This window comes from Oncorhynchus gorbuscha, linkage group LG06 (assembly GCF_021184085.1).
Source record: "Oncorhynchus gorbuscha isolate QuinsamMale2020 ecotype Even-year linkage group LG06, OgorEven_v1.0, whole genome shotgun sequence".
Taxonomy (NCBI): domain Eukaryota; kingdom Metazoa; phylum Chordata; class Actinopteri; order Salmoniformes; family Salmonidae; genus Oncorhynchus; species Oncorhynchus gorbuscha.
Genome location: NC_060178.1, coordinates 44562786 through 44575182, shown reverse-complemented (window position 1 = coordinate 44575182; position 12397 = coordinate 44562786). Strand labels below are relative to the sequence as shown.

Genomic DNA, 12397 nt, shown 5'->3' with positions numbered 1-12397 from the left:
GGCTTCAACTCCACTACCAATGCCTAGCACCTAGAACCACAGCGTCCATTTTGTGCCAAACGGCTCAGCAGACACGGGCCAAAGCAGAGAGGTGTGTAACAGTGTGTAACTGTGCTGTAAAGGATCAGTGAGCCATTGATCAGCAGCTTAATGTGCCTTACTGGAGTCGCTGCGTAAACGACCGCTATTGTTTTCTCCTTAATTTAATGGTTCTATTTGCAGTAAACCGTTCCCCATCCACCTCATCAACCACAGACTACGGTCACACAGAGACTCAACACACACATGCAGGCATGCACACACACGCACACAAGCAATCATGCTTGCAAACACAAAACATTTAAAGGAAACAGACAGAAGAAACGAGAGCCATTCCTCCCACTGTAGCCATCATCTCTCCTGCACAGGCATCATCTCCCCTACACAGGGGTCTTAAGTGAGCTTAAATTGGAGATGAGTCCTCTGTGTGTGCTTTATGAGTGTGACAGTGAGCCAGGCCTGTCAGTCTGTCAGACATATTGTACACTCAGCTCCTCAACATGGAACCAGGATGGCTGAAAAGATATAGAAACGGATTCTCTCTCTATCTCTCTCTCTCTCAGATGAATTCAGAATGGTTGTGGGAGTGTTACTAATGTAATACCTTTTGTTGTCTATTCTGTTCAATGGAGGAATGACGTGCATAATGCAAGAAGGCCTGTACCTCGATATTTGTAATCATGTATTCTCTCTCTCTCTCTGTGTGAGGAAACAGACCAGGGTCATTTATAATTTAAACTGGACTTACACCTTTATGGTGCATCACTCCAGCAATTACAGCAAAGCTGAATTAAAATAAAACCTACAATAGCTGCCAAGATAACAGAGAGAGTGTCAAATCAAATCACATTTTTTGGACTAACAGTGAAATACTTACTTAAGGTCCTTTTCCAACCATACAGAGTTAAAGATAAAGAATCAACATTTTAAAATGTAAATAGAAATAGCGGCACGAGGAATAACAAATAACAATAACAGGTTAAAAAAGAACATGGATATATACAGGTAGTACCAATACCAGGGGTGTCAGTGTAAGTATGTGTGAGTGTGTGGGTCGAGTCCAGCACGCGTTCATAAAGTCAGAGCGAGAGTCCCAACAAAAAGTGTCAGTGCAGGTCGTCCAGGTAGCCATTTGATTAGCTATATATTAGTCTTGTTTAGCAGTCTTATGGCTTGGGAGTAGAAGCTGTTCAGGGTCCCGTTGGCTCCTGGTTTGTTTGCCATGCGATTGCAAAGAGAACAGTCTATGGTTTGGGTTTCTGGAGTCTTTGACAATTTATTGGGGCTTGTCCTCTGACACCGCCTGGTATAGAGATCCTGGATGGCAGGGAGTTTGACACCAGTGATGTACTGGGCCGTACTCACCGCCCTCTGTAACATCTTGCAGTTGGGTGCCTAGCAGTTGCCATACCAAGCCGTGATGCAACCAGTCAAGATGCTCTCAGTGGTGCACCTGTATAACTTTCTGAGGATCTGAGGGCCCGTGCCAAATCTTTTCAGCCTGAGAGGGAAGAGGTGCTGTTGTGCCCTCTTCACAACTGCGTGGGTGTGTGTGGACCATGTTAATTGCTTAGTGATGTGGACACAGAGGAACTTGAAGCTCTCAACCCGCTCCACTATAGCCCCATTGATGTGGATGGGGCCATGCTCACACCTCTGGTTCCTTTTGTCCATGATAAGCTCCTTTGTCATGCTGACATTAAGGGAGAGGTTGTTGTGCTGGCAGCACACTGCCACGTCTCTGACCTGCTCCCTATAGGCTGCCTCATCGTTGTCTGTGATCAGTCCTGCCACCATCGTGTCGTCAGCAAACTTGATGCTGGTGTTGGAGATGGAGAGAGAGAGAGCAAGAGAGAGCGGACGTGACAGACATGAAAAACTAGTCACACATGCACACACACTAGTGGAGGCTGGTGGGAGGAGCTATAGGAGCTCATTGTAATGGCTGAAATTGAATAGGAACGTAGTAAAAATTGGTTTCCATATGTTTGATGTGTTTGATACCGTTCCATTGATTCCATTCCAGACATTACACTGAGCCTGTCCTCCTAAAGCTCCTCCCACCAGGCTCCTCTGACACACATCCTGGTCGACCCAGGGGATCATTCATCATTCAGGAATAATATAAAGTGAGTGAGTGTGTAAAGTAGAAGAGTGTAATTGGGGCGTCCAGTAATTGACTTCTGTGTTGGTAATTGATCACATGATGACAGATAGGATTGAAGACGGACATGACTTAAAGAAGGAAGGCTGGATTTGTGCTGATATGAGGTGATCTGATCCATTCTATACCAGAGTACGACATTTCCATACACTGGAAGCGGTGCAGGTTCTAATCCAGGCACTTCCGTCTGGACTACTGAAACTCTCTGCTGGCTGGGCTCCCCGCTTGTGCCATCAAACCCCTTTAACTCATCCAGAACGTCGCATCATGCCCGGTGTTCAACCTTCCCAAGTTCTCCCATGTCACCCAGATCTTCCTCACTCTCCACTGGCTCCCAGTGGAAGCTAGCATCCACTTCAAGACCCTGGTGCTTGCCTATGAAGCTGCAAGGGGAACCTACCTTTAGGATATGCCCTACCCTACACCCTAACCCAAGCACTCTGTACTGCCACCTCTGGTCCCTTGGCCTCCCACCCCTACGAAGCATCGGCTCCCGCTCATTCCAGTCAAAGCTCTTCTCTTTAAAATACCTTCAGGCTATGCCCTACCCTACACCCCAACCCAAGGACTCTGTTCTGCCACCTCTGGTCCCTTGGCCTCCCACCCCTACGAAGCTCTGGCAACCGCTCATTCCAGTCAAAGCTCTTCTCTTTAAAATACCTTCAGGCTATGCCCTACCCTACACCCCAACCCAAGCACTCTGTTCTGCCACCTCTGGTCCCTTGGCCTCCCACCCCTACGAAGCTCTGGCAACCGCTCATTCCAGTCAAAGCTCTTCTCTTTAAAATACCTTCAGGCTATGCCCTACCCTACACCCCAACCCAAGCACTCTGTTCTGCCACCTCTGGTCCCTTGGCCTCCCACCCCTACGAAGCTCTGGCAACCGCTCATGCCAGTCAAAGCTCTTCTCTTTAAAATACCTTCAGGCTATGCCCTACCCTACACCCCAACCCAAGCACTCTGTTCTGCCACCTCTGGTCCCTTGGCCTCCCACCCCTATGAAGCTCTGGCAACCACTCATGCCAGTCAAAGCTCTTCTCTGCCCTGCCACTCAAATGGTGGAACAAGCTTCCCCCTTACTTCAGGAAAGCGGAGTCCCTGGCCATCTTCCCAGAACATCTGAAAATCTACGTCTTCGCTGAGTATCTTAACAAAGAAACAAACACTAACACTCACTTTTGTCTATTCCTACAAGCGCTGACTTTGCTGACAACTACATTATTGAGTAAAAATGTACTTTCTATGACTCTGAAATGTTGTCTCACCCAGCTATCTTAAGATGAATGCACTAACTGTAAGTCACTCTGGATGATACTAACAATAATTACTTTCTATCTATACCTCTTTTCAATACGAGTGAAATAGCGCTTCACATTTTAAACTAATAAGATAAACGTACTTACAAAGAAACAAAGACAGGAGGAAGGAGAATGAAAAAAATATAGCTAATGAAATCGATACATTGAAATCCTACATTTAAAGCATCTTTATAAAAGTGTGTCTTCAGCAGTGATTTTTAAAAAGAGGCACTGAATCTGCAAGCTTGATCTCCTCTGGTAGATCATTCCAATGTCTAGGGGCCCTAATGGAAAATGCCCAGTCTCCTTTCATTTTCAACCTATACTTTGGAATAATCAACAGTGCCCTGCCAGAGGATCTCAGGATGTGTCCAGGCTTGTAGGAAGAGAACATATTTGAGCTATAGGATGGGCCTAAACCAAGCCTTAAACGTGAATTATACCATTTAAAAATAAATATATTCTAAATGTAACTGGTAGCCAGTGTAGAGAAGTTAAAATGGGTTGGTTACATTTCCTGGTGCCTGTTAAATAGCCGAACTGCAGCATTTTGAACAAACTGTATACGATGGAGTGATTTATAACTGAGACATGTACAGTATACAAATAGCTACAGTAATCTATACATGAGGAAATAAAAGCATGCATAACTTTCTCCGGATCAGTGACTGAAATTAAATCCTTGACTGTAGCTATATTTGTAGATTATACAAGGCAGAGTTCATCTCAGCCTATGCCTCCCTCCAGTCCCTCGACTTCTTGGCACTGATGGAAACATGGATCACCACAGACAACACTGCTACTCCTACTGCTCTCTCTTCGTCCGCCCACGTGTTCTCGCACACCCCGAGAGCTTCTGGTCAGCGGGGTGGTGGCACCGGGATCGTCATCTCTCCCAAGTGGTCATTCTCTCTTTCTCCCCTTACCCATCTGTCTATCGCCTCCTTTGAATTCCATGCTGTCAAAGTTACCAGCCCTTTGAAGCTTAACATCCTTATCATTTATCGCCCTCCAGGTTCCCTCGGAGAGTTCATCAATGAGCTTGATGCCTTGATAAGCTCCTTTCCTGAGGACGGCTCACCTCTCACAGTTCTGGGCGACTTTAACCTCCCCACGTCTACCTTTGACTCATTCCTCTCTGCCTCCTTCTTTCCACTCCTCTCCTCTTTTGACCTCATCCTCTCACCTTCTGTTATGCTGGTGAATGAGGACCCAAAAGCGACTTAACGAAAACAGAGTCTTTATTCCAGTATATGACAAAAGTAATAATCCTGGAAAATCAAGAAGAAAACAAAACAGGAAAAAACTTAAATCCACTCGTAGTAACGAGGACAGACTGGAGACTCGACCATTGACTGCAGGTTGCTTCGGGAAGGCACCGACCGTAGCAGACTAAGACACCTGCTCACACGCAGCATCTGAAGGAGACAAAACACGACAGGGCGAGACAAGGACACAGAACTGCGAACATCATACAAGGATCCGACAAGGACAGAAGCGGAAAACAAGGGGAGAAATAGGGACTCTAATCAGAGGGCAAAATAGGGGACAGGTGTGAAAAGAGCAAATGAGTGAGTTAGGAGAATGAGGAACAGCTGGGAGCAGGAACGGAACGACAGAGAGAAGAGAGAGAGGGAGGGGGAGAGAGGGACAGAAAAAGGGAACGAACCCAACAAGACCAGCAGGGGGAAACGAACAGAAGGGAAAGCACAAGGACAAGACAATATATGACAAAACATGACACCTTCCCCCCCTACTCACAAGGCAGGCAATACGCTCGACCTCATCTTTACTAGATGCTGTTCTTCCACTAACCTCATTGCAACTCCCCTCCAAGTCTTCGACCACTACCTTGTATCCTTTTCCCTCTCGCTCTCATCCAACACCTCCCACACTGCCCCTACTCGGATGGTATCGCGCCGTCCCAACCTTCGCTCTCTCTCCCCCGCTACTCTCTCCTCTTCCATCCTATCATCTCTTCCCTCTGCTCAAACCTTCTCCAACCTATCTCCTGATTCTGCCTCCTCAACCCTCCTCTCCTCCCTCTCTGCATCCTTTGACTCTCTATGTCCCCTTTCCTCCAGGCCGGCTCGCTCCTCCCCTCCCGCTCCGTGGCTCGATGACTCATTGCGAGCTCACAGAACAGGGCTCCGGGCAGCCGAGCGGAAATGGAGGAAAACTCGCCTCCCTGCGGACCTGGCATCCTTTCATTCCCTCCTCTCTACATTTTCCTCCTCTGTCTCTGCTGCTAAAGCCACTTTCTACCACTCTAAATTCCAAGCATCTGCCTCTAACCCTAGGAAGCTCTTTGCCACCTTCTCCTCCCTCCTGAATCCTCCTACCCCCCCCTCCTCCCTCTCTGCAGATGACTTCGTCAACCATTTTGAAAAGAAGGTCGACGACATCCGATCCTCGTTTGCTAAGTCAAACGACACCGCTGGTTCTGCTCACACTGCCCTACCCTGTGCTCTGACCTCTTTCTCCCCTCTCTCTCCAGATGAAATCTCGCGTCTTGTGACGGCCGGCCGCCCAACAACCTGCCCGCTTGACCCTATCCCCTCCTCTCTTCTCCAGACCATTTCCGGAGACCTTCTCCCTTACCTCACCTCGCTCATCAACTCATCCCTGACCGCTGGCTACGTCCCTTCCGTCTTCAAGAGAGCAAGAGTTGCACCCCTTCTGAAAAAACCTACATTCGATCCCTCCGATGTCAACAATTACAGACCAGTATCCCTTCTTTCTTTTCTCTCCAAAACTCTTGAACGTGCCGTCCTTGGCCAGCTCTCCCGCTATCTCTCTCTGAATGACCTTCTTGATCCAAATCAGTCAGGTTTCAAGACTAGTCATTCAACTGAGACTGCTCTCCTCTGTATCATGGAGGCGCTCCGCACTGCTAAAGCTAACTCTCTCTCCTCTGCTCTCATCCTTCTAGATCTATCGGCTGCCTTCGATACTGTGAACCATCAGATCCTCCTCTCCACCCTCTCCGAGTTGGGCATCTCCGGCGCGGCCCACGCTTGGATTGCGTCCTACCTGACAGGTCGCTCCTACCAGGTGGCGTGGCGAGAATCTGTCTCCTCACCACGCGCTTTCACTGGTGTCCCCCAGGGCTCTGTTCTAGGCCCTCTCCTATTCTCGCTATACACCAAGTCACTTGGCTCTGTCATAACCTCACATGGTCTCTCCTATCATTGCTATGCAGACGACACACAATTAATCTTCTCCTTTCCCCCTTCTGATGACTAGGTGGCGAATCGCATCTCTGCATGTCTGGCAGACATATCAGTGTGGATGACGGATCACCACCTCAAGCTGAACCTCGGCAAGACGGAGCTGCTCTTCCTCCCGGGGAAGGACTGCCCGTTCCATGATCTCGCCATCACGGTTGACAACTCCATTGTGTCCTCCTCCCAGAGCGCTAAGAACCTTGGCGTGATCCTGGACAACACCATGTCGTTCTCAACCAACATCAAGGCGGTGGCCCGTTCCTGTAGGTTCATGCTCTACAACATCCGCAGAGTACGACCCTGCCTCACACAGGAAGCGGCACAGGTCCTAATCCAGGCACTTGTCATCTCCCGTCTGGATTACTGCAACTTGCTGTTGGCTGGGCTCCCTGCCTGTGCCATTAAACCCCTTCAACTCATCCAGAACGCCGCAGCCCGTCTGGTGTTCAACCTTCCCAAGTTCTCTCACGTCACCCCGCTCCTCCGTTCTCTCCACTGGCTTCCAGTTGAAGCTCGCATCCGCTACAAGACCATGGTGCTTGCCTACGGAGCTGTGAGGGGAACGGCACCTCAGTACCTCCAGGCTCTGATCAGGCCCTACACCCAAACAAGGGCACTGCGTTCATCCACCTCTGGCCTGCTCGCCTCCCTACCACTGAGGAAGTACAGCTCCCGCTCAGCCCAGTCAAAACTGTTCGCTGCTCTGGCCCCCCAATGGTGGAACAAACTGCCTCACGACGCCAGGACAGCGGAGTCAATCACCACCTTCCGGAGACACCTGAAACCCCACCTCTTTAAGGAATACCTAGGATAGGATAAGTAATCCCTCTCACCCCCCCCCCCCTTTAAGATTTAGATGCACTATTGTCATAAGGTGAATGCACCAATTTGTAAGTCGCTCTGGATAAGAGCGTCTGCTAAATGACTTAAATGTAATGTAAATGTAATAAAATCAGGACTGGACAACCTAATTTACACGCAGCTCCGTGTTTAGGTCATGGTCAAAGAAGACCCCAAGGTTTCAGGCTGCAGGCTTTACAATTGTGAAGAAATGACTAAGGTTATTTACAATCCATGTTCCCGGCAAGGTTGGGGTTCAAATAAAACAACCTCTGATTTCTTATCATTGAGCAAGAGAAAATTGTCAGATATCCAACATTGATTTTCAGCAAGACACTTGTGAAGGATAGCTATGCTATCTTGGTCCGTGGGTCTGATTGGTCTCTTTATTTCTCTCGCTCTGCCTCTCTCTCTCTGCTACCGTTTCAGTGCTGACCTCAGGGTCTGAGGGGTGTCTGTGTTTCCTCAGAGTGTATAAACATCCTCCTGCAGGTCATTCAGAATACACATACACAGACACACACACGCACACACACTACGAGCTGACTGAGGGGGAGCCAAGCCAAGTCACAATGACACACTACAGATCTTTACATAGGCTATACACACACTCTGGAGGGGAATACAGTGTGAGGTTATGAGTTATCACTGTGTATGTGGTGCTGTAAAATATAATGCTCTGAAGGGTATACTATGGTACTAAATGTTGCAGAGGTATAGTTTAACATTTCCCCATATGGCATGGAACAACACAGCATCGTGGAGTCAAATTCATCACCAATTGTTTCTCCTTCCAGTATTCTGCTTCTGCTCCTTCTAGAACAAAGAATTACAGCCAGTCTAAATTAGTGCTGTGAAACTTCATAAAACCAAGACACTGGGCGAACAACCCACAACTCAGATTACCAGATTGAACTGATTATTGAGCGACATCAACTTTTCTAGTTTACCCTACTGTATAATCCCAGCTAAACCCACCTCATCCCCTGTGTATCCCTCATCCTAGAGTGTGTGTGTGTGTTACTGTTGTCGCTGAAAGTCTTTTTATTTGACAATGTGTCCAGACAGACTGAGATGGAGACTAAAGCATTTTTTACTTTACTTTATTTTCTGAACTCTTCATGAACTGCACTGTTGGTTAAGGGCTTGTAAGTAAGCTTGTAAATAAGTAAGGTCTACACTTGTTGTATTACAGACTACAAAGGGAAACCCAGCCGTGAGCTGCCCAGTGACGCGAGCCTACCAGATGAGCTAAATGCCATTTATGCTCTCTTCGAGGCAGGCAACACTGAAGCATGCATGAGAGCACCAGCTGTTCGGGATGACTGTGTGATAACGCTCTCGGGAGTTGATGTGAGCTAGGCCTTTAACAATCACAAAGCCGCGGGGCCAGACAAATTACCAGGACATCAAATCAAATCAAATGTATTCATATAGCCCTTCGTACATCAGCTGATATCTCAAAGTGCTGTACAGAAACCCAGCCTAAAACCCCAAACAGCAAGCAATGCAGGTGTAGAAGCACGGTGGCTAGGAAAAACTCCCTAGAAAGGCCAAAACCTAGGAAGAAACCTAGAGAGGAACCTGGCTGTGCCGGGTGGAGATTATAACAGAACATGGCCAAGATGTTCAAATATTCATAAATGACCAGCATGGTCGAATAATAATAAGGCAGAACAGTTGAAACTGGAGCAGCAGCACGGCCAGGTGGACTGGGGACAGCAAGGAGTCATAATGTCAGATAGTCCTGGGGGCATGGTCCTAGGGCTCAGGTCCTCCGAGAGAGAGAAAGAAAGAGAGAAGGAGAGAATTAGAGAACGCACACTTAGATTCACACAGGACACCGAATAGGACAGGAGAAGTACTCCAGATATAACAAACTGACCCTAGCCCCCCGACACATAAACTACTGCAGCATAAATATAGGAAGCTGACACAGAAGGGGTCAGGAGACACTGTGGCCCCATCCGAGGACACCCCCAGACAGGGCCAAACAGGAAGGATATAACCCCACCCACTTTGCCAAAGCACAGCCCCCACACCACTAGAGGGATATCTTCAACCACCAATTTACCATCCTGAGACTAGGCTGAGTATAGCCCACAAAGATCTCCGCCATGGCACAACCCAAGGGGGGGGCGCCAACCCAGACAGGATGACCACATCAGTGAATCAACCCACTTAGGTGACGCACCCCTTCCAGGGACGGCATGAGAGAGCCCCAGCAAGCCAGCAAGCCAGTGACTCAGCCCCTGTAATAGGGTTAGAGGCAGAGAAGAGCGGAACCGGCCAGGCAGAGACAGCAAGGGCAGTTCGTTGCTCCAGAGCCTTTCCGTTCACCTTCCCACTCCTGGGCCAGACTACACTCAGGCCCCCATTAACATCGATGGGGCTGAATTGGAGCGGGTCGAGAGCTTCAAGTTCCTTGGTGTCCACATCACCAACAAACTATCATGGTCCAAACACACCAAGGCAGTGGTGAAGAGAGCACAACAACACCCCCTTTTCCCCCTCAGGAGACTGAAAAGATTTGGCAAAGTTCTACAGCTGCACCATCGAGAGCATCCTGACCTGTTGCATCACCCCCTGGTATGGCACCTGCTCAGCATCTGACCGTAAGGCACTATAGAGGGTACCGGAGTGCAAATCTAGGACTAAAAGGCTCCTTAACAGCTTCAACCCCCAAGCTGAACAATTAATCAAATGGCCACCTGGACTATTCACATTGACCCCCCCCCCCCGCCCTGTTTTTACACTGCTGCTATTCACTGTTTATTATCTACCCCCTGTATATAGCCTAATTATTGTTATTTTATTGTGTTACTTTTTTATTCTTTTTTACTTCGATTATTTGGTAAATATTTTCTTAACCAACAGTGCAGTTCAAGAAAGAGTCAAGAGCTTGTAAGTTAGCATTTCACGGTAAATTCAACACCTGTTGTGTTTGTGACAAATAAAGTTTGATTTGATTTGATTTACTCTCAGCATGGCTGTGCTGTAACCTGCATCCATTCTCTCTCTTTATCCTACCAAGGCCACACAAATAATTATCAACGCAGAAAAGTCTTCAAAATGTCTTTAAAATATTCCTTCAGATCTAGGGAATAATTGTTCTAAAGACAGAAACGGATTTCACGTGTGGCCTATTTCAATGCAGTGAGTCTGTCAACCTACAATACAGACCACTTTGTCATGGTGACTATATAAAAAGGTCATCAATTGGTGTAGATTAATAGATTGATCAACCTGATTGGCCCCGCTGATCAATTGACTGATCTGTGGACTAATTGATTTGTAGCTGGCATTCTCAGAAGGATTTGGTCCACCAGTGAAGATGGTGAATGTTTTCTCTCCACATGACCCTGTGGCAATAGAGCAACAAAGGGCTGGATCTGCATCATTCCATTGTTAGTAGAGAGAGAGGCCTGCTGCTGATAGGCCGACTGCTGGTGGAGGAAGTCACGGTTTATGTGGTAGAGATACAACTATCAGAGTGAAGAGAGAGAGAGACAGCGAGACAGAAAAAGAGAGAGAGAAATCTCTTGTCATAATATGGTCCTTGATGGTCCTCCTCCAGAGCACTCAGGACCAAGGGTTCACCTTCCAACAGGCCAACGACCCTAAGCACTTAGCCAAGACAATGCAGGAGTAGCTTCGGGACAAGTCTCAGAATGTCCTAGAGAGGCCCAGCCAGATCCCGAACTTGAAACCGATCGAACATCTCTGGAAAGACCTGAAAATAGCTGTGTAGCGATGCTCCCTATCCAACCTGACAGAGCTTGACAGGATCTGTAGACAAGAATGGGAGAAACTCCCCAAATACAAGTGTGCCAAGCTTGTAGTGTCATACCCAAGAAGAATCAAGGCTGTCACCGCAGACAAAGGTGCTTCAATAAAGAACTGAGTAAACGGTCTGAATACTTCTGTAAATTTAAATGTATTTTATTTTTAATACATTTGCAAACGTTTCTAAAAAACTGTTTTAGCTTTGTCCTTGTGGGGTATTGTGTGTGGATTGATGAGGGAAAAAAAACAATTTAATACATTTTAGAATAAGGCTGTAACGTAACAACATTTTGAAAAAGCCAAGGGTTCTGAATGCTTTCCAAATGCACTGTGCATTGCTTTGGCAACAGTAGCAACCACCCATTCATGCCAATAAAGCATTTATTGAATTGAAAGCGAGGGATAGAGAAGGGGGGGAAGAGAGAGAGAAAGAGAGAAAAAGAGGAAGAGAAAGAAAAGTGAGAGGGAGGGAGAGAGAAAGGGAAGATTATTGAAAGAAAGATAGAGAGCGAGAGAAGAAGGGGGAATTGCAATGTGTGGATGCTTGTGCATGTGAACATAGAGAAAGTGTATTGCATGTGAACAGGTTGTATTGACCTATAAAGAGGTTGTATTGATCTGTGGAGTGTCTTCATTATAGGTGGTGATGATGCTGACAACCTCCAGAGACCAGAGACGGACCACAAGCTGCTTCATTCTCCATTCACAACATCACAACATGGGGACATTCTTCCCCCGCCGTATAACGCACAGGCACAGACACACACACACCACTCCCTCTCTCCTTTACTCTACATGTTGTGAATGATAATAGCGACCCACATCATTGATTAAGATGTTGAACCACACAAAAATGAACACACGCACACACAGACATGCACACATTCACATGATGGTTTGCCAAATAGCACTGGCGATATGAGCAAACGTCTCTAGTCTCTAGCTAATGTAGCCATGGGTCTCAACCTATGTTCAGTACACCCACATGCACTATTCATTAATCAAGAGATAGGGCTGCAGTAACAGGGCCAACTTATGATGGA

At 47.3% G+C, this 12397-nt stretch overlaps 1 protein-coding gene across 1 annotated transcript in view; it reads left to right on the top strand.

The window, feature by feature from the left end:
• LOC124038689 overlaps window positions 1-7542 on the top strand; it is a 41175-nt gene extending 33633 nt beyond the window's left edge. The window contains exons 3-5 of the mRNA XM_046354776.1: window positions 2460-2588; window positions 6442-6555; window positions 6748-7542. Of these exons, the coding sequence (XP_046210732.1) occupies window positions 2460-2588; window positions 6442-6555; window positions 6748-7542 (1038 nt within the window). The remainder of the gene's footprint in view (window positions 1-2459; window positions 2589-6441; window positions 6556-6747) is intronic.
• The last annotated feature ends 4855 nt before the right edge of the window (window positions 7543-12397 follow it).